The sequence below is a fragment of the Periophthalmus magnuspinnatus genome, chromosome 20, assembly GCF_009829125.3.
Source record: "Periophthalmus magnuspinnatus isolate fPerMag1 chromosome 20, fPerMag1.2.pri, whole genome shotgun sequence".
Taxonomy (NCBI): domain Eukaryota; kingdom Metazoa; phylum Chordata; class Actinopteri; order Gobiiformes; family Gobiidae; genus Periophthalmus; species Periophthalmus magnuspinnatus.
Window position 1 is genome coordinate 11,594,131 of NC_047145.1, and position 23,482 is coordinate 11,617,612.

The 23,482-nt window shown below is 38.1% G+C and overlaps 1 protein-coding gene across 1 annotated transcript; it reads right to left on the minus strand.

Annotated features, from left to right (window-relative positions):
- Positions 1 to 335: 335 nt before the first annotated feature.
- Positions 336 to 19,673, minus strand: LOC117388694 (cadherin-7-like). The gene is made up of 3 exons (XM_033986280.2): positions 19,619 to 19,673; positions 16,494 to 16,742; positions 336 to 1,907 (listed from the first exon to the last, which is right to left on the minus strand). Exons 1-3 carry the CDS (start codon positions 19,671 to 19,673, stop codon positions 1,390 to 1,392), a joined length of 822 nt encoding a protein of 273 aa, XP_033842171.1. The 3' UTR covers positions 336 to 1,389.
- Between the last annotated feature and the right edge of the window lie 3,809 nt (positions 19,674 to 23,482).

Consider the following 23,482-nt stretch of genomic DNA (forward strand, 5'->3'; position numbering starts at 1 on the left):
GAATGAAACAAAACACAACTCCGAGTATGTTTTTGATGAGGAAAGAACTTCATAACATAGATCATAAAATATCGTAATATGGGCTCTTTAATTCTTTCTTTTATTGTTTTATTTTTATTTTAATGTCCCAGGCAAAGAACAAAAACACTCTTGACTCAATGAACAGAATGTCAATTTATTTAATGTCAGCAAAAAGATAAAAACATTTGCACAATTTTGCTCCCTCAAAATAAATAATAAACTATCGGCTGCACATGTCGACACCCAATTGTAACAGAACATCTGAAGCTGGAAAACCAAAAACATTGGCACAATATGATTATCTTACAGAGAGTCCCTTATCACCAATAGACATACCATAACGTAAGCTTCATTTCTGAAGGACACTATATTCTGCTCTGTGCCGACTATAGAAGCAAATGTCATTTACTTACAAACTGCCACTTCACCCGGTTAAGCACTGTCACTTCAGAAACAAATGATTATATTTTTCTACAGTCTATTTGCCATTAATCTGGCAATTGAGCTGTTCTGACCTTCAGCGAAGCATACCTCGACCCCGTCTTGTACAGAGAATTACAAGTGAGTCCTGACATTTCATAGCTCAGAATTCATACTTCTGACTTGGTGTTAGAAAGTAAAAAATAGACACACTCCACATTTAAAGATTTGAAAAATGTTTTGTAAGGAAAGTAGTGATCCCTTTGTTTAAGCAACTTATTATTGTCTCATTGTGTCTTTAGCACGTTGACGGGAAATGAATGTTTAGTTGCGCTTTTCAAATGTAGTCCTTGAGTAACGAGGCTCTGTGTTGAAATGTTTATGGCAAAAAACGCTCTTCCCAAGCCTGTTCCCGTCAAAGCAAAATGCTAAAGAAGAAATCATTAACATATAAACTGTTGCCCGTACGAACAGTCAAGTGATTAGCCACGCGAGACGCAGCACTTTATGACAAACTTCAGTTCTTTTTTCAGAGCACAAAGATAGCAAAAAAACGCATCAAAAGCGAGATGCAAGGACAGGTGCCTTCCCTTCCCCCCTCCTCCCGAAAACAGTTCTGACACAAATTCATTCAGCAGTCAATGGTTGGCCCGGAGCCCGAATCTGGAACCTTTAATGTCTTTTGCACACAAGGTTTCCTCCCCAGTCAAGCCACTTTTGAAGTCTGTGTCAAACTCGCCATGGTACGCTTTAGAAAAATCCATATGGGGCAGTAAACAAACCACAAGCTTTGAAGTCTGAGTCCTTTCCTTTCAATATCTCTTGTGTTTGTCTTTGAATCTTCCCTCCGATGCACTAAGGCAGACAAATCATATACCGTCAACAATAAATTATTTTTTTTTCTTTTAGTCCGAGGAGTGTCGATATATAGAAAGCCACTAAAGGGCGCTATGAGAAAATACTCGCCCCTTCGCTGTTGCCGTAAAGGTCGGCTAGCTTTTTGAAACGCGGACCCCAGTTGCTAAGATAGTCATAGTTCTGATCCGAGTCTGTACTTAGAGATTCCAGCGAACTTAGCGACTCCGCCACCGAGCCGCTACCTTCAAAAGCGTACGTCTGCAAGGAATCGTACGGCGGGGCTGAAGGGTCGACGTCGGCATCCTTAAGGCGGTCCCAGATGAACTCCCGGAAGACCACGTTGTCCGGGAGTGTTTTGTAGGAGGGACGGGCGGCGGCGGGCGGGTAGTGAAAGAATGTGGGCGTGTCCGGGGTGACGTCACGGCGCACGTTGGGGTCTCTCATGACGTTGAGATTGCGTAGGGTGACCATGTCGAAGGCCTCGGTGTCTTCCTCCCCGCCGCCCTCGTCGTCGTAGCGGACGATGTTCTCACGGATGTCACGCTCCTCGTCCAGGATCAGAGGTTCCTTCCGACGGCGACGCATCATCACGATCAGAAGAACCATCACTGGAGAGAAAGAGAAAGAAAGGAGGATTAGGGCAGTTGGACAGAGGTATATAGCAGATGGAGAAATCAGAGTGTTTACCCTTGTTTTAGCAGTGTTCCCTCATTGTTAACTTTGTATCATCAAATTTGTATTTTGACTAATTCACGCATGTTTGAGAAATCCAGTTTTGTTACCCCCTGTCCCTGCCACATCCCTGTACTTAGTTGCAATTTTTTTTTTTTTTTAAATGAAGAGTGAAAGTGATACATGTAGGGCTCTAAGACATCACATAGCCACTTTTAATAAAATAAAAATACATAAATGGTAAATCGTTTATTGCTACACTGAAATACCACAATGTGGAGAAGAGGGTGCAGTTCTGAATATAAAGCCAGTATCATTAGATTTAAGGCTATAATGTAGAATATTCCAGCCAAAGCAAAAAACTCTGTGGTCATAAGCAATTGACAGGCCCTTCACCAGAAACATTACACCGTGCACCTTTAACCCACTTCCATCTTTTTGATCATATCGCTCCATTAAGACTTGCTGATAGAAATGCTTTTTTCCATCACATGGGTGCAATTTACTTAATACCATGCCCATTGCTGCAATTTTAAGTCAATTTCAATGCCTTCAATTTAAACTGAAATGTATAGCATGTCTATCCAATCCAAGTGAGGAGCCTTTAAGTCTGCATCCATCTGTCCTGCCCCAAAGTTGAATCAACAAGCATTCAGTTTCAGTTAGTATATGGATATGACCAGGAAATATATGCATAGTCATGAACATAGTATTACCGCAACACACTGGGTTTAAAGAAAATAACACAAATAGCATGTGTTTTGTCTCAGAGCAGGAAAATGCCACTTGAAATTAATTCTATGTAGCGCTGTTGTCCTTAGTTAATGAGTTAATCACGCAGTGACTTAAACAAACAGAGATTGTTTTCTCATCGTAATTAGCCCTTTTCTCATAAGCTCTTTAAACAAGGCATGTTATAGTAACTTTCTTGCCTATTGATCCCAAGTTTAATTAAGAAACAATTTTGTCAGCATTCTGTTGAATGAAATCTGCTCTAGTCATTTTCAGAAAATATATTGTATAAAATTGTATTAAATCAATTTCACAATATGGTAAATTGAAAGGCTGTTTTCTGAAAATACATTTTTCTTTCATAGAGACAAGGATCACCCCTTAAAGTAGGGCCTATATACACCAAACTTTCCAATCTTGTACTTTTGACAGATCGTACAGAAGGATTTGTTGATCTAATTCTAAGCCTGATTTATAAAAGTTGGAGCTCTGAAACTCTGAAAACTTTTATATCAATTTTGAGTTATAGTTTACTCAGGTATCAAACGAAATATCCAAAATCCCCTATGTAAATTTTTGACATCTAATTATAATACATCAACAAAATTCCGATTTATGGATGAAGTGTGTGTGGAAAGGGAAGTCTGGACAGCTGCCTCCATGACCTGGCTTCAGAAAAAGCAGTACAAAAATAGATGGATGGACATGATGAAAAATTATTTATTTTAATTTTTGACAACGTTTTATCATTACTGAGATCTAAAGACTGAAAGGAACTGAAAGCATCTAACCATTCAATGCACCCACTATCTAATTTCCAACCAAACCAACTACAGGAAGCATTAAGACCCTCCAAAACTTCAGATCAAACTTTTCCTCCTATGAAATCTTTCTTAACCCCTGTCCGGCTCTTGTTCCCTCCCCCATACATTACATCTGAAAATAACTCCACGCCCAAGCAAACTGGCAAATGTCTAATGATACTCTATCCATCAACGTCAAGTCTGTGCCGGTGAAATATCGCTCCGTAGGCCCATATATTTCCCCAGCTTTTGCGGCATTCGGATGGGCTGCCGTAGAGAGTGGGACCCAGCACCCAACTCAAACACTGTGCAGCGTCTAATGAGAGAGCAAATGGTACAGAGGCAAGTGTCAGACGGAAAAGGTTGGTGGAGATGAATGGGAAGCTCTGTTTGCGAGTCCTCACAATAGCTACTGTGGTATTGTGTCTTGTCAAACAAACTATAAAAGCTGGTTCAGGAAAAAGTTGGGGTGATACTTAAAAGGAGAGAGGTGCCACAGTGATGCAGTTAGATAAGTCTTTACCCACTAACTGCAGGATTGCTTTTTTAAAAACTTACGCAAAACACTTAACCCACATTGCCTACTTAAGTATGGAAGGCTGTCACAGAAATTGTAATTATTTTTATCTTTTGTAAACCTCAAAATCAGCAGCAGTTGCCTTGCAGGGTTTCCCAAAATTGTTGCTTGAACCAACAGAAAGTTTGAAAATCAAACAATGGAACAGTTCAAACAGGTAATGTTTTCGCGATACGTGGGAGCGTGGGTGTATACTACTCTATGTGGACTTATACTTGTTCTGTTACAGCTCAAGATCAACAGGAATCATACTTGATGAGGCAACTCAGAGAGAATTGGAAAAAATGGAAGCCATTTAAACTTGCATGTGTACTGGAGCTTTACCACTGAGCCACAGTGGAGTGCAGCTAACTTTCCCTCACTTTGTCACTGTAGGTTTGTGCTATTAGTTGGTGATTTGTTGATGTATTTCAGACTAGTAATGTAAAACTGAACTAATTCATTTAAACATCAGTGGTTCAAACTAATTCCTCACTTTCCTAACGCTTTCCGTGCATCCTAATTCTTCACTGCAATGAATCTGTCACAATTCTTCCATCACAGTAATTCTAACAACTAGCATGCTAACAATGCTCTTGCCTTACTTCCTGGTTTGCAAATGATAAAAAAAAGCTTTATAATTAAATGAAGATAGCACATAATGACCTAATTTTGACCCTAAGAGCTACTTTTACAATGTATCTGTACTGAGGCAAGACAAAATGTACTTAAACTGACAAATGAGTTAATTGAACTGAACACAAACACTTTAAGCCTAGACAGTAGTCATCTCATGCAAAGAGAAAATTATGGATTATATCTGCAAAAATATGTCTATTGTCTATTCCTGCTTTAATTTATGCTTAAAATTTCATATTATCAAGATGGGTGAATCCAAATAGGCCTCTATGACAAATTCTAAATAGCTTTGTATTATAAAATTTACTTTACGCAGCATTTTTAGGCGGGACGTCCTAACTGGATAGGGTCTTTCAAGTTAACCTGCCACTTCCAATCACTGTTGGGACTCAATTTGTGGTTGGGGACAGGATGCCAAACCTTTTATGCATAAGGATGTTCCCTCTGATTTTAAAAAGCCGGGTCATTTGAAATTCTATTCAACTCAATGGAACCAAAGTGAATTACAAAGTGGCACATGGAGATGGAATTTTCTCAGTGCTTTCCAGAAGGGATTTAATGTCTCGAAAGCCTGCCACAATGCGTCACTGCAGTGGAAACCCGCCAGCATCCGATAACATGGGATGAGCCAGGAATACCAATGGATTTTGGTTTGTTTAGCTAGCCATATTGGGAAAAATAAATACATACAAATTGCCAGTCTGCACTTCATAACGCAATTACTGATCATGTCGACTAAATGGAAAACACCAATCAATGTAGTTGATGGTTGGTGCTGTAATTGAATTGTTTAAATAATCTGTCATATAAAATCAATAGGGAACAAGGTGAGCAGTTTTGGCTGGCCCTGGCGGTGCACTGCCAAATATAACAGTTTTTAAAATTAGTATTACTATGCAAGGGCTGAGTGAGTGCGAAGAATCCCAGCAGATTATTTGGTAGTTTTTGTTTTTCACCCACTTGTCTTTGATGCTTTTGCTTGTTATAAAATTGATAAAAATATAAAACTGAAAATTATTATTGGTCAGAAACTTTAAAACTAAAGGGGAGATTGCAGAGTGTGTCAACAGAAAAAGGTCATTGTTGTAAAAGGTTGTTGGCTGCTTTTATGTGTCGAAAAAGATTTTTAATTAAGAATTTCAAATTTGAGAATCAAAGAAAAGTTTACTTTGAACTTAATTAAAAACATTTTGGTACTTGGTTCAAAATTAATTAACCCTTTGAGGCGAACCGTATGAACTTATTACCACCAGATAGGTATTTTAATATCCTAGGAACTTTAAAAAAAACATAAATAGAACACATGTTTTCTTTTTTTTTCTGGAGGAAATGTTTATAATTTGCACTGCTCAATAATATGTTTATACATTTGCCTATGCTCACTGCAAGGTAACAGGTTCAACGTTTGGACCATGGATTCAATTTCTTCTTCTTGTGTCTGCTCCAGCCCATACTCCCTCATCCCTCAACCATGAAAGCTATTCCTCCAGCTAGGTACTCTTCATTAAAATGCTGCCACGTGGTTTGGAGAAGGGTTGTGGGCATTCAAAAAAAAGTTCAGTGTTCCCATAGTAAGTAATAATAGAAAAACAAAATTTTAAATGATCAAAATGGAGTAAAAAAAAAAACAACCTTAAAACTTCATATGTCTATCCATGGAGTTCGGAATGATTTGCACTGTTGTCATAGAAATTACAAATAAAAAAATCTAATTAATTTTTGGCTAACAGTCCTCAAAATGGTGTTCATAATATAAAGGCATGTGCTTGAAACTCTAATTAATTAATATAATCCTGACTTTATGTGAAACCTATTTCGTCAGGAATACTAAATTGACTCTCTGTTTTGATTAAGTGTTGTTGATTGTGGCCTATGACATAATGCTACACCAGAATCGGGCTTTCGACCACCAACTTTGCTGTTAGAAGTCAAACCTATACAGGAAACATACTGTTCGTTTTAAATAGCTGACTGTACAATTTGAAATTAACTCTCCTGCTTTTCCTTAACTGTCTCCTATATTAGCCATTAGCTTTGTGCGTTTCACCTGACCTGCTCTCAATGTGCTATTAGCATTTAGCATCTCACCCCCTGCCGCCATAGCCACCATCACGATCGACTCATTATGTAAAACAAATGTGCGCTTAATTGACTCCCTCGGCCTCCCCTTCCCATCTTCTTTTGTTCCTTATTTTTAGCCACGTCGGGCTAACCACGCTGAATGATTACACAGTTAAATGGACAAACACATTAGCGGCTTTTCAATGCAGCCTAAAGATCGAAATTTAGCCTACCGCACCAACGGAAGAGATACGAGAACAGACAGTAAAAATTAGCATTGCGTGGCTTCAGAAGATGATTTATAGAACGCGTTAGATAAGTAAGACAAAAAGACGCTAGAATTGCCGTCTAGAGGATAAATGTAATGTTCTAATTGGGCCTCCTGAGAACTGCGCGAAATACAGCGGTAAAGATTGTCAGCGTACCGGGAATTTTCAGCACAAGACAAAGGTGACTGTATCAATAAAATGTGTTTTAATACAATATCGACGCGGCCGCTTCGAAGCATTTGTTCAGAGGGACGAGGGCAGTAATTAAATCTAAAAATATCAAGCGGATGATTAATGGCCACTTACATGATGAGTGAGTGCGGCCCCAGCCAACGTGGACCAAAGAGTATCCGGAAAAGAGACGGAGATAAGGTAACAGGCTGTACGTGATTCAAGCAACGGTGCAATTAAGTGTACTATTAAGTGTTCCTAAGTAAATCTGTATATATCTATAATTCTTAATGCTATAAAGCTGTGTTTCTCAGATTGACCTATTGAAATGCAGTGCAGAAAAGTATATACGATTTCAATTCCAGTAGTAACGCAGACCCCAGTTGGATTCCAGCGAACTTTTGATTCCAGCAGTAGTCGGTACAGAATACTGAATACCTGCATTAAACTATATTTTGTAACATGTTCCAATAAATGGTGCAATCAGAGTACTGCAATCTGAATACTTGGAATACTCTCACACTGGACTGCATTAATATAATGTACAAACGCAATATAGGATTATAACAGCTTTATATGTGTAATGTTTGTTTTTTTTATTATTATTATCAATGATGTGTCAACATGTACACGACACAAGAGGTTTTTTATTTTTTTTATTTTTACTGACTAAAAGAATGCAGTTTAAACCTAAATTGTTCAAATACACCAATTTATTCCTTTGATTTTAGGAAAGTACCTCAATTTTGAATACCTCCAATTGAAGGCCATGCACAACAGCCATGAATGTGTGAACCTGTATCTGTCAATCAAACCGTTACCTCGACGAACCATCCACTCACTGGACAATGGACATGTCTCGCCCAACGACAGAATTCAACAGTAGGCGCTGGAATTGCACCGCCGACCTAAGGCTCACCGGATCTGACCGTGAACAATGTTTACGTCAACAGCGAGATTCACACCTTTGCCTTTCAGATCACAGGACGAGCGCTCTACCAACTTCTCACTAACAGCACGAGCAGCCTTCATTTTTCCCTCGCTTCAAACTTCAGTGCACTTACAACCAGCTTTTACATCTTTGCATATTTTTTCACCTCAGCCCATATGATTACTATGATCACCAATGAAGGACTCTCCGCCACCGCAGCCTGCATTCCAGTTATTAGACCCTGTCCTCGCCTGAAATCACCTGTCCGGATTGATGGATGCGCAGACAGACAAAGAAAAGTTTCAAAGCGTCTGACAGGCCCGGGGAACCGATTGACACAAATCTCGGGGTCTAGCTTCGTCATCCAAAACAATGCAATCACACGCAATCACGCCAACAGGATTGCTACCTACAGATTGAAAAAGGCCCTGATGATGCGCCATTGAGGAGGCTGGGGAATAAAGGACGGGGCTTTTTAATACAAGGGAAGATGGACAGGCTGAATATGCAGAGACGCACCAAATAGAGGGAATGATCCAATTCGAGGGAGGAAAAAAGACAAGTCGATATACGGAGGACATTTGAGGACGCACGCAAACAAAAGAGACGAGTGCTGTGTGTGAAACTAATGGCTGGTTTCTAAGTTCTTTAAGGTGGTTTGCAAACTTTTCTCTTTGAAAGTCTCCTGTTTTTTACCTACAAACATGTCTGCAAAATGATGTTAAGAAAAAGACACATTTTCAGATAATTAATGTGCATTGTATACTTGACACTGACTTGTAAAACTGCACTGTGTACCATTTCTGGAGGAAGGTCCACCACCTACTTCTCTCGATGGAGATGTAATTGATTTTCCACAGTATGATATTAAATATTTACTAGAAGATGGGCAGGGTGGGCAACTTACTCACGAGATCTGTCGAAAGGCAAAACCCACTCACAATAACAATGAATGTTAACAATGAAAGATATTTTTGCCAAGAAAACAATTGGAATTGAAGTTTAATGCTACACTGATGTTTAGATCATGCACTTTTTTTTACCTCGAACTTAAAATGACAGACAAGACTATTATAGTTAGTCTATTCGGCTGTACAGTTTAGAGTCTACTCAATGGACTTATTATGAAGCACTTATAATGTCTAAGATGTGCTTTGGATACACAGGCTCGATGATACAAACCTCCATTTGCTACAGTATGTGTGGTCTATCAGAAATCCATTAGCCCAGCCAGCTTCAGGGCTTTGCAGTACTACTGAATAGATACCTCTCTTCTTGTAGCTCTTTTGAAGTTTTCTGAAGCACTCAAGCTGCAGTCTGTAGTCCATTGTAAAGGGGACTAGCATACATGGCTATATTTCACTTCTCCTCCAGAGTTCCTCTATGTGCAGTCACAATCTAAAAAATGATTGAAACTGAACGTGGGACACTAATTTAATGCTGATTATTTGAAAATGATGCTTGTTTTTTTTTTTTTTTCTATAATGAACTATTAAACATATTTCTGCAAAAAAAAAAGGATCATGCATTCATTATAATAACATTTTAAATCAAACTTTAAGTAACTTTATGTAAGATTTCATAAACTTGATCTATCTTTATACCCAGATATAAAGTAAATATGTTCAAATAAAATATAGCTCTTAGTGATAACTGAGAAACTGCCTTTCTCTGCTGTACTGAGGGACTCATTGTCAGCTCAGTCCTTGTTATCTTGGACTACGACGTCAGAGGTATAATACTCCCTACAATAGAAGCATAGTTAGACTGAGACCAGACTGTAGCTAAACTGGGGTGGACAATGTTTTGAGAGTTCATGTCCCCGGGTCCTGTACTCATGGCAAATAAACATCAGCACAGTTACTTTAAACCTTCATACCATAGTCTTACCTTTATCTTCCAATGACCAACATCTATACTGGTCAAATGCAGAGGATCATTTTACATACCTTAATTTTAAAGTTGTTTTGTCCATTTTATCAGTAGGTAAGAACCCATAGAAGAGTAGTTTGATTTCAGCTCAGACCACTTGCATACTGCTGTTGTTTCCTTAAGCAAGACACGTCCTCCCTCCATATAAGCCAACTTGTAAATACATTGTGTGCATAAGTGATTGATAGTGGTCCGTAGGGCTGATGGCACAGATTAGCAGTCTACTCCAGAACAGCTGCCATTACAAAAGAAACCTACAACCGACCAGGTGTGGAGTGAATGAAAATAACTACAGAGAAGCGCTTTGAGAAGGTTGTCAAGCTGCTAACACACAATACAGGTGTAAAGCATTGTTCTTTCAATTATTACTGTCAGCAATCTTTTTTAAGAAAAGTCGCCATTGGTAAAAGAAATTCCTCCAAACCTAGTTAACAATATACGTAAAACTTCACTAAAAAACTTGCCTAGGTTTTTCTATTTTTAATTTTGGATAAGTTTATTATTTTACTTCCTGATCACTTCCTGGACATGAACTCCAGATATGACATACATAGAGATAATTCCATAACTTATAACTAATCTGGCAACCATAAAGGCCCAAAACTTGTCTAAATAACACAATAGTTCAGATTAGACAAGTAAAAATAAATGACCGATATTACACCAATATTTTGTTAAATCAATGTTTAATCTGTCAGAAATATGGTATTTTCCATGTTGACGATGTCGGCAGAGGTATTACATTTTAGAACTCACCACTACTTCCTGTATTTTTGTATTTTTCTTCTCAACTTTTCTCCACAAAACTGCCACTTACCTGATCTCAAACCATGATACATATTTACTACAGGTACTATCCCACCAAACCAAGTATTACTTAGAAAAAACAACAACATGAAAACCTGTCATATGCCCTTCAAGTTCCATTTTTAAGTTCCCTGAAGTACCCAAGTGAGTTCGAGTACATTATAAAAACATCAAGGGGACTTGCATAGAAGGCTGAATTTGACCCCATCACAGCACTTCTTCTATGCGCTGTTTAGATTGGACTGCGCTCAGTGAAGACCACTTGGGCGTTAAACTACAGTGCGGAGCCTGATAGGAGAGCTGCTTTATGGCAGTTTATGCAGCCGCCAAGTGACTGCCTCAGCCTTAAGAGAATGTTAACGAGGGCACATTCAAGTGTCTGCTAACATCTCAACATATGGTACGACAAGATCAGTTGCGTCGACCTTGGTTTTACACAATCCCGTAGATTTACTTCCAATGACCTCAGTGGAAGATGGAACCGAGACAGGTGTTTGAAAGGCCTTAACCACTGCCATTACTTTAACAGCAACGCACTGTCCCACATCAACCGAAAACATGCACAATAGGTGGCTAATCCTCCAGCTAGGTACTCAGGTGTCAAACCCTGTTGATTTCTGCTCTGATGAAGCTATGACTGACCAGAATATGTAGATTTCTCTCCTCATTCTTCATTCCACTTGGCTAAAACACAACCTGTCAGCAGCTCACTTAAATACCTGGGCTGCTTCACTTGAGTGGGGATGTGCCGGCTACTGACAGTCCACTGTCAACACCACTCGAGCCTCGAGAGCCGGAGTCACTCGAAATCTAAAAGAGCACTTCTCCCGTCACGCACTATTAACTATGTTTATTATGGTGTTGTTGTTGTTTTTTTGAGTAACACTTGGCATTGATATGGAAAGTGAGTAAAAATAAGTTAAATACTTAAAGGTACATTATGTAACTTTCTGGCCTCCACCTGCAGTGCCACTTATGTACTGGCATACATATATAAATAGACAGTAAACGGTCACATATTTATATAACACTTTTCAACCTTCAAAGCACTCAAAGCACTTTACATCAAGGAAACACACACATTCACACACTAATGTACACAGACACTGGAGGCAAGGTGGGTTAAGTGTCTTGCCCAAGGACACAATGACAGCATTCATCTGTGGGAGCTGGAATCGCACCACCAACCTGTGGGTCAGTGGATCGGTGAATCAGTGGACAAATGTAGAGCATTTGTCCACTGGCTCTAGGGCTGACCTGCACAGTGCACCCTCCTTATTTTACGATGGCCGGCTCACCATGGTCTTTTTCCTTTTGATCCATCTTTACGTCATAGCATATGCATGTGTATATTTTACATGTGTGTGTATGTATGTGCCTTACATAATGTTGACCACTGACAAAAATAAATTGAAGTGAGAATTTAAATTGATTCCATAAAAAACTATAAAGTGAAATTAAACAAAAGCAAGGTTGCTAATCTGTACAATCAGCCCCTCTGACCATCACCATCACTCAGGCACACGCCACATTCATACTTGGTAAGACGGGTGAAGTGCCTTGCTTAAGGACACAAAAACACTAGCACCCCACTGTGGCACCTGATCTTACCAGCTGTCTCCCATCCAAGCACAAATGAGCCCCAGCCACTCTTAACTTCGGAGATTTGATTAGATTTGTAGTATTATTCACAATGGCACTTTGATATTCATTTAGAGATTATGAATGAACTTTGAACTCAAAAAAGGGGTCAGTGAGTCACAATACAAGAACAAATTTGTATTAATTAAAATTATGTAATGTATGGGGGAGTTGTTTGAATTTTACATGTTACATTTTACAGCTGGGTCAAAAATAAATAAAAAAAATACCAATTACAAGATGTTTCAGCTTCACCAAATAACTGTAGTACATCATTTTACATACCTTAATCTTAAAGTTGTTCTGTCCATTTTATCAGTATTTAACAACCCAGAGATCAGCAGTTTGATTTCAAGTGCTTACTGTTGTTGTTTCCTTGAGCAAGACACTTCATCCCTCCATGTTAATGTTTAAATTTTGCATAGGTAAAATAATTAAGAATAGAAACTGTATTTTGGGGAGTTTTTGGATTTTACATGTCAGAGAATATGAGGATGGAGTGGATGGAGTCGGTGTAAACATGGGCAAATTATTAACACACAAATTTACAGCAGGGTCAAAACTAAAAAATAATAAATAAAAAATGTAAAATATAAATAAAAATACCAATTACAAGATGTTTGAACTTCACCAAATAAATCCCAACTGGTTCCAAAAACATCTCTCGTTGACTAAAGCAGTTAATTGAGCCTGCTGGTTGAATTTCACTATTTGACTCGTAAACATGCTGTTTTCTATTCAGCCTGCACTGGCCCAGGTCGTGTGTATTTACCACGGGAAGATAAATGTGCCCCTGTGCCCTGACCTCCACTGAACCTTTAGAACCAACTCTGTTTTGGTGCTTTTTCTTCACAGCGCCGCAAGAATGGACAGTCTCTTCAGCTCTGGATGCAGGCTATTATAGTGAGTAAAAGTCCACATTAATTTCACCACACCTTAACCCAGACCTCGACTGCACAAGGAAAAACATATTTTTTCTAGCGTCTTTGACTTTGCCAGTAAATAGGGCTATTCTTTGAGAAAATAGCACAGAATGAACTGGAGGATTCTTGTACTATTACGCTAGGCAAAAATTTTGTGTTTCCTTATAGAGAAGTGCAAGCTTTTTTATCGGAACTAACAAGAGACAAGTTCACAAGAGCTTTGGGGCATGGGTTAAATTAAGTGGAGATATACTTGCAGGCCAGTTTGCAGTCCTAGTAACTTACTTTCTGCTTTTGATTCTTGTGGAGTGCTTTCTTGTTTTGTCATTCATAAATATGCATTCAGTTTTTAATAACTACACTTAGAGTAGCATTAATGAAGCATGTACAGAGACAAGACTTCATTCTTAATGAAGACATTGTTTACTAAGAAGGCTTAGTAACTTAAATGAACCGTACATAATATTTTGATTTTCAATCCAATCAAATCAATATATTATATACGGTTAAAAATTATCCAATCCAATCCAATCCAGTGGATTGGATTATTTTCAATAACCTAATCCAGATATGAGACATGTTCAAATAAAAAAAAAAAATCTTTTTACTTAACAATTGTAATGCAGATTTATTCCTAATTACAGAAACATTAAACATGATGAGAGCAGAAAGATTATCACATGAGTCTCATTGGAGTTGCCAGTTTCAATGTTGAACTAAAAGACTTAAGCCTAAAATCTCTCTGATCTAAATCGTCACTACCTAAACTCCAGCGCCTGTCATTCATTAATCAGTGCCAGTGCAGCCTCTGCAGCTCAGTGAGTGAATTCTGCAGGTTCTGAGTTTTCACATGAGGAATGGCCTCTCTATACACTGAGAATAAGATGATGATGTGATGTAATGCCTTTTTTAAAAGCACAGGCCAAGAAGGCTCGCTTAGGTGTAGTTATTTTCCCCATGTCTTTCTTTTGCTCAACAACCCTGTCAAGACACACATTTAAAATCATTAAAACATCAAACTGGATCTCAGTATGTATAAGCCCTGCCTTGCATTGTGTAACTTTTCTGCTAGAGCGGGTGGCACCACCTGCTTGTCTTCATGGAGCCAAGCCAAGTTACAGGTCAGATCTGTGAAAAGGCGACCCCATTCATAGTAAGACTGTGGTATGTTTATCAAGCTACTTTTGATCAGTAATTATAAAAGAAAATGCTAGATGTGTTTAATACTGTGGAACATTCCAGGCAAAGTAATAACATCTATTTAGTCAAGGAGATGGAGGACCACTACAAGAAAAGTTACTCCATGTACCTTTTGGCAATTACTAAATGTTAATTCAGATTATACAATGAAAAGAATTTGCAAATAAGATGCTAAAACTAAAGGAAAAATAAGAAATGTGCATGATTTGGCATATGAAAGAACAAATATTTAATTGAAAAATGTCATTTCATAATGTCATATTTTGCTGTCTGCAAAGTACTCTTCCTTTTTTTAATTAAAATTAATTTTAATTTAACTAACACATAGCAACTAATTATGAGTTTGGATGTCACTTCATTATGTCTTTAAGTTATGAAAAGGTACACAATATTGCAGCTAACAGCAACTCAAAACCTGTAATTAATGTAACACATTTTGAAAGGTTAAAAGGGCTGTACCTGATTTTCCATGTGTTTGAGCACAATCTGTCATAGCCCAGTGCAGATATATAATATACTGCAGCTCTTCAAAATGTTTGCTGTGTACTGTATGAATCTAACTATAAAGCATAATATTGTCAGAGGTGTGGTTAGCATGCTTGTTGTTAGATTTCCCATAACAGCAACGCTCTCTGAAAGTTAGGAAAAGTGCTTATAAACTCATTGTGGTGAATAATTAGGATGCTTGGACTGCATAAGGTAAGTGAAGAATAACTTTGAACAATTGCAAACAGTTTAAAATGAATGAGCTCTGTTTTTGAGACAGTAAAAATCAGGTACAGCTCCTTTTAACACATACTTTAGATAATAAACCTTTTGGTGGGAGTACACAATATTATGTCATTGTTACTTAAGGCACCTGTGGCTGAAGATTACATATTAATTATAATTATAGACACAAGTACCGTCAACGACCTCGCTCCTGTTTGACTCTTTAGTTGGTATGAAATGCACACTCAGAATTATAAATACGGACCTCGACTGGCCTCGATTGACTACAGAACAGCATGGCGTTCCTTAGTCCAATGTTCTTTTAAATGTTTTTTTAATGCCAACACACTTTTTTTTTTATTACAAAGGTTCCACAGCACATCAGCCTAAAATATTACCAATTTAAACAATTTAGAAGGACACTCAGAACACTTCAAAATGGTTACTAATCCAATTAAATGCATATGCAAATTAAGTTAACTTAAGGAGGAATGGGCTGGGTACTTTTTTGAGCTTTTTATCATATTATAACATTGTTCCTCATCAAAAATATGCCTGAAGAGGTTATGTTTGTCATTCGTGCATGTTTGAGTAATCTAGCGATCTCTCCTGGGCACTATTCAAAACCTCCTTCCAGTTAGAAGTACAAGTACTAGTTAACCAGGAAGCTCTCTGCAGTGCTGTCCATGCTCCCACCACATGACCCCTCCCTGCTCAGTCCTCCCCTCAGACCAGCGAGCAAAAACAAAACTGAAACTAATTAAATATTTTAATATGCTGTTTTCCACGAATATTCCATTTTCGAACCGACAGAAGGTAACGTGGTGATCTAAATATGTCACGTGTTAGCAATTACTACCCCACAGAAGTGTAGTACCCCCCTCTTTAAACTGGGACTTTTTTCTGAGGGAAGTATCATGCTCAACGACACAAAAACAGTACGTAATTCCATCTTGGGAAATCGAATCACGACCTTTGATGTAGTGTGTGCGTTTGCCTGATTTTGACCCAGTACAGTGATGACACAGCCCAGGTTAATTTGAGTGAAGTATCTTGCCCAGTAACACAAAAACAGTACGTAATGCCAGCTTGGGTAATCGAACCACCAACCTTTTTTCATATTGTGTGTGTTCTCCTGACTCTTACCCAGCAGTGTGATGATGCAGCCCAGTATTGCCATAAGAGCGCCGGTGCTGAGGCCGGTGGCGGTGTAGGCTATGGCTCCACAGGACAGTGCCACCCCGTCGGAATCGCACTCGCACACTCGCACCGACAGAGTGTTGGTGCTGCTCAGAGCCGGGGTCCCACTGTCCACGATCAGCACGGGCAAACGGTACACCGGCTGCTCCCGCCTCCGGAATCCCCCGCGCTTGGTCAAGATGGACGCCGTGTTGTCTGGAGGAACAGGAAGGAGAGAACAATGAAAAAGATTAGAGTTGGTATTTGTTTGTCTGATTATAATGTTGCAAGTTATAAGACGCCAAAAGTAAATTCAACTGTCAACTGGACAAAAAGTTGTAGGAGTGAAGACGTTTCGCTGCTCATCCAAGCCGCTTCTTCAGTTCTGGTCAGATTACGGGTGGATATCTGTTTGAAGGGAGGAGATAACTACAGGGAAACTGAAAAGAGCGATTATTTCCACTTTCTATTTGCAGACTTTTGGTTTTTACTATGGATCAGACCGGGACAACTGAGGGATTACACACACAAGTTATAAGAATTAGAAACGAGTCAGTGTAATCCTTGTGTAGGAGTGGTAAGAAAAGTTTCAATGATTGACGCGTTTCAACTCCTATCCTGAAGTCTGGTTTGAAAATTACCTTTGAAACCTTCATACCAAGATGAACTATGAGTCAAATGTTTGGACGCATGGCTATTTACATTGTCATTCTCACTGAACGCATCAAAATTATGAATGTACAGCAATGAAATGTAGTATTAAATGCATGAAATGACTCAAAACAACAACATGCTTTTGAGTTGTTTCATGCATTTTGTAGTGTTTCATATTCTTCAAAAGAGCCACCGTCTGCTTTGATAACTCTGTGGCTGGCATTGTACCAATAAACCCTGACGAGTAGCAGAAGAAATAAAATGTGTCAAGTGGACAAAACGTTGTAGGAGTGAAGACGTTTCGCTGCTCATCGAAGCCGCTTCTTCAGTTCTGGTCAGATTACTGGTGGACACTGCCTTATATCTATCTGAAGGGAGGAGTTAACTATAATGAAACTCAAAACACCTATTGTTTACAGTTTCTGTTTGTTAGCTAGGTCTATTGTGCTACTTTAAGTGTGCACTGTGCCTGAGTCATATTTTGTATAGTAGATATAAAGCAGTGTCCACCAGAAATCTGACCAGAACTGAAGAATGGATGAGCAGCGAAACGTCTTCACACCTACAACATTTTGCCCAGATAACAGATTTTATTTTTATTTTTCTATGGATCAGACCTGGACAAGCGCGGGATTACACAGAAACCCCGATGAGGCACAACTGTGAAGTAAAAACCATTTCAGGAGACTTCATCATAAAGCTCATCGAGGGTTTGCAACGGTGTCAACAAAGCAAAGGGTCGCCACTTTGAGGATTTAAATATAAAATATAAAACATATACATTGTTTCATATTTGCACCATATATTGGATGTGTTGCGGATGAATCTGTAAAAAGAAAAAAAAAATGAAAGAAAAAAAGAAAAACAAAACTGGGGAAGTATGTCCAAACTTTTGACTGTTAGTGAACAAAAATCAGCCCGTAGCTCCAGACTAAATAGATACTACAAGTGTTTCACAAATACTCAGTTTGGCGGTAGCGTTCCAAGTCCGTTCTGCTTCACCAACTTAGTGTGCGACAGTCACACCTTCAGCTGCACCCCGCTGATATCTGTTAACACTGAAAGACAGGTGTCCAGTCACACTCACATTCATTTGCAGTGTTTTTATTGATTGACAAAACCATGTCTTTGGTCAGCTGGAGAGACAGCCGAACTCAAACAACTCCCAATTAAAAACAAATGTTACCAGAACGAAACAGTACAACAACAAAAACGGTAACAAGCAATTATCCAAACATCCGAACTTTAAAGACGCCATTAGGAGACGGCACAGAAACAAAGCAGAGATCAAAGTCATCCAAGACACAAAAACTGTGTTACGCTGTTGTTTTCCAAAGACAACGTAACTCTACCAGTGTTGTTGGCTCGTTTCAAAACGCAATTACATGAAAACACTTTTTAAAAACATTTTTCTTCTCCAGCCCACATACCCATTGAATTTACTTTACTTCACTGTTGCAACAATAACTTTTTAAGGTTTTGGAAATAGACTATTTTAAATGTACTCCACGTAAATATTCTAGTGGAGACTCTGCTATCAGCTTGTCTCCATGGAGATGATATTGCTTTACCTGGAATGTTCCACAGTACAGCATAAAACCTAATTTTCTCATTGGAGACAAGCAAGTGATGCCATCGGGCTAAGATACAGGTCAGATCTGTGGAGAGGCGAATCTGCTTACAGCAAGAATGCATGTTTTTTATTGACCAATGAAAACAAACAACAATTAATAAATGTGACTTACTGTATTTTCTGGAATATAAGTCGCACTTTTTTTTTATAGTTTAGCCGAGGGTAAGACTTATACTCAGATGTGATTAATATGTTAAATATTTTTTCTTCATTATTAAGCTTTTTTTTTTTGGCTGGTGCGACTTATACTCCAGTGCAACTTGTAATCAGATGCGATTTATATGTGAAATGTGTTTTTTTTTCTTCATTATTATGCATTTTTTGGCTGGTGTGACTTATACTTAGATGTGATTTATATGTGAAATATGTTTTTTTTCTTCATTTGTTATGCATTTTTTTGGCTGGTGCGACTTATACCCCGGTGCGACTTACAGTATATTCAGATGTGATTTATAAGTGAAATATGTTTTTTTCTTCATTATTATGCATTTTTTGGCTGGTGCGACTTATACTCCGGTGCGATTTACACACCGGAAAATACGGTGTATATAAGTTAAATGCCTTACTGTGGAACATTCCAGACAAAGCAATAACATCTTCAAGGAGACAAGCACCTGGCCTACTGCACCTTTTATTTATTTATTTTTTACTCTTTTGTTGAATTTACTTAATTTTAATCAATACTATTTGTACTATTAGTAACAGCAAGAAAAAGACAGCAGTCAAACTATCATCTCATCCCTCTAAAAGATGACATGATTGACGACCACTCACGCGTATGAATTTATTTACATTCGAAGCTCACTGCCATGAAAACATTGCGTGGTTGTCAGCCAGTTACAAAGTCCCAGAGTCGACATTACGCCAATGCTCACCGCTGATGGATACAACATTACAGTACGAGGGTTGGAGCTCTGACAGATTGCACCATTTACACAATTCATTACATAGAGCACACATCGCTCACACCGAACCACCTGTTGGCTGGTAACGGCTTTAGTTTCATGTTCTCGTCTATGGAAATCCTAAGAGACATCAGCCAGGCTTTAGATGGATGTATCTAGAGACAGACGTAAAGGAGATGTTGCGTTGATGTTATTTGAAGGATGGGGGCTTTGATTTGTCATAGTGTTTATATTCACAATATGGAGAGATATAATGTAAGTGGTGTATTGATATGTGGCTGGGTGGCAATTAAAGAAAAAAGACTTGTGTTAAGCCCGTCGCACACTATAGGTTTTCAGTCTTAAACGATATTTAAACATGGAACAAAAAGTGCACACCCCAGACATGAGGGCATTGTGTGAACTAAAAGTTATGAGCGATCAAAACTTCACATCAGTGTTGCCTGACTACAGTAATATTCTCTCTTTCTTTGAGACTGCAAATTGTTCCAAAGATCAGAGAATGATGAGAGCCAAAACTGTATTATTATTATATGTGAAATTGTTGTGCAATAGTTCAGATAAATGCTTTTAATGCAAATATGGGTAGCGATAAACTGCACAGGAAGTACAACTGTGGTTCCTGTAGCAGCAATTTCCCCCCGATTTCTGTGAAGATCTCCTCTCACCGTATAACTTTTGGAAAGAACCCTTCAAACTGGATTAATAAACTGCATTGTTTGTCATTATTTGTGACAAGATAAATTCTAATGGATAATATGGATGAGAATGCTGCAGTTTAATTTTGCAGCTTTACGAGAGGTGAGGAACAAAGTCGTCTAATTCTTTTCGCTGTCGAGTTTGTATCTTGCGCCTCTGTGTCCATCATTCTGTCTGCCCCTGATGCTTTGTTTTAATTGGCTATTGTCGTGGTGATGTTTTGTGGTTATGAGACGTAAGGGCAGTTCTGAATCACACTGACACCACACACAAGAGGAGCACAGCAGATTGAAATCACATACGAATATCCAAAGTCGATTCACACCTCCTCCAGTGTCGGGGAGAGGAATTATTGGACAAATTATTCTGTAATGTGTGGCAGCTGTAAAAAAAAAAAAGGGGCAGAAATGTGTTTTTTTTTCTTAGTTTAATCCTGTATAAACAAAGAAAAAGTCAGTGCTGTCAACTGGACAAAGGTTCTCTCATCCAAGCAGCTTCTTCAGTTTTGAAGAACTAACAACTGAGGAATATATATATATATATATATATATATATATATATATATATATATATACACACACACACACATACACTCAAGCAAAAGCAATGGCCCCTTTACTTTGGATATAGTTTTTCTAGAGTATGGCATTAAACTTATTTCCATGGAGAATGTTCAAAATATTGCTTTAACATTCTGTGGACGTTCCACCTGCAGACAGCCAGGTTAATGTTAAAGGAGTATACGACCTGACTTGTCTCCAAAATGCATCTATTCACCCCAATGTTACATGGACGAAAAAATAAAAACCTGCAGATTTTCACAGTGGAATGTGAACCTCACAGGTCCAGTAATTCTCTCCTTTTCAGCCTGGGGAGCCTAAGTGAAACTGCTCACTGATCAGGAGGAGCCATCAGCAGTACCATCTACCACAGGTGAGAGGAGACAGGGCGCTGCACAGACAAGTCCAATCGCAGCCACATCTAAGAGGCCATTTTAAGTGCACACTTCCCTGTCAAAAGTAACAGGTCTATCCCTTTAGAGGCCGCACTTTGCCTGGATTTATGCTGGGCTAGTTTGGCTCTGTGCTTCTAAGACTAATAGGAGCAGCTGGTGGAGAGGTGGAGACTGTAGTATTCTAATGGAAACTCTGCTGAAAGAGATTAAGTGCATGTGACAGGTTCTCATGTTTTTCCAATTATGACTTGGCTTGGTGGGATAGTACCTGCGGTAAATATTTATCATAGTTTTACATCAGTTAAGTGGCATTTTAAGGAAAAAAGTTCAGAAGAAAAGTACAATATAATGAACACAGGAATTGCTTATCGCCTATACGGCATCACCAAAAAATTCACCCAAAATGCAATAATAATTTACGCAAAAGAAACACAATTTTCGGGCAGTTCAAACATTCTTTAATAACAATATAAAGATGATATGGTTTATTTTTATTAGTATAATCATAACTATTGTGCAATTTAGACTTGTTATGGTATTTGTTAACATTATGGTTGCTAGGTAACAGCACACCATATCTGCTGCCCATGTCAAACCAGGAAGTAAAGTAAAGAAAAAAAAAAAACACTTCACAAAAATTAAAATATTATTGAAACTTGACAAAATTGTAATTTTAAAAGTAAAAGTTTTCTGGTGTAAATTCACTGTTAACTGTCTCTAGAGTTGATATTGCTTAGCCTGGAATATTCCACAGTGTGGCATTAAATATTTTTGAACTAATGCGATTTTGTCATTGTTGTGTGTTGTGCTGGCTGCAAAGAATGCCCTCCAAATACAAATAATGAATACATTTTCATAATCCGCAAACATGGTTCACAATTTTATTTTGAAGAATCAGCATAAGTGGTTACAAGGTTAGGACTCGCTGTGAGCAGACAACTGGCTCTGTGGAAGGAAAAAGTCTGTCTTGTCTGTATGTCACGATTAAAATGCATTTAACAGGTTACCCTTAGACTACACTTTCCATTAAAACATAGTTAACATCATTAGATTAAAGATTTTACTAATAATTGTACCTAGCTTTCTCTATATCTCCTTTTTTTCAAACTTTATCATTTTACGTCAATGGTTCAACATGGACAGCAGATATGACATAAGTAAAGGTAATTCCATAATTGTTACCAGGCAACCATAACGTTAACAAATGTCATAACATGTCTAAATTGCACAATAGTTATGATTAGACTAATAAAAATAAATCATGTCACCTTCATATTGTTACAGAATACTTAAAACAGATGGGAGCAGCTAAAATCAATGTTTAAAATTCAGGTTTTTGTTGTAATATAGCAAGTTCTAGGGTCCAGCGACTAAAACATTAAGTTAAAGTAAAGTTAAAAATTTGTGAATTTACCTTTTGGATTTTTCATTTGAAAGTACAGTGTAATTAATAGGAAAATCTGGCTCTTGCCCCCTATTTGGGAGTACCTGAAAACCACCAATAGTGGCTGTACAGCAAATGAAAACACTGGAAACACTTGACTACACCTTTATTTTGTTAAATGAAGGTTTAATCTGATAGAAAAATGTCTTCCTTTCGTGTAAATTGTCTTTGCATTTTGGATTGAATCACTTAGCTAGACGTTCACACCGTTACTTCCTGTATTTTTGCGCTTTTCTTCTCCACTTTTTTTCTCCCCAAACTGACACTTAACTAATGTCAAACTATGATGAATATTTACCACCTCTACCACGTACTATCACACCAAACCAAGTCAGTCAATTAGAGAAACAATAAAATGCGTCATATTCACTTTAATAAATTAAGATTTATAGTGCTTGAGGTAAAATGACAACACACATGGCGAACTAGGTCATATTAAATGGGTTCTTTCCACGTGGTTCTTCACTTCCATGTTCCATTAGTTGTATTTTGTATGTTCCATTGTGATTAACATTATACTGGTTCAAACACCTACTTTTATAAACAGACAGTGAAGTATTTACACCACACGCAAAGGTCTTACGTCTTAAGGTTTGCTGTCTGCGATCAGTCTGTAGCTTCCTATTTAATATGGATTTGGTTTGGCAATGCTAATTCCCCACAAAG

Coding starts and splice junctions, on each gene's coding strand:
- LOC117388694 (XM_033986280.2), bottom strand. CDS start 19,673: ATGTCGACTCTGGGACTTTGTAACTGGCTGACAACCACGCAATGTTTT. Junction 16,743..19,618: donor CACGCAATGTTTTCATGGCA/GTGAGCTTCGAA, acceptor CTGTTCCTCCAG/ACAACACGGCGTCCATCTTG. Junction 1,908..16,493: donor CTGCATCATCACACTGCTGG/GTAAGAGTCAGG, acceptor CTTTCTCTCCAG/TGATGGTTCTTCTGATCGTG.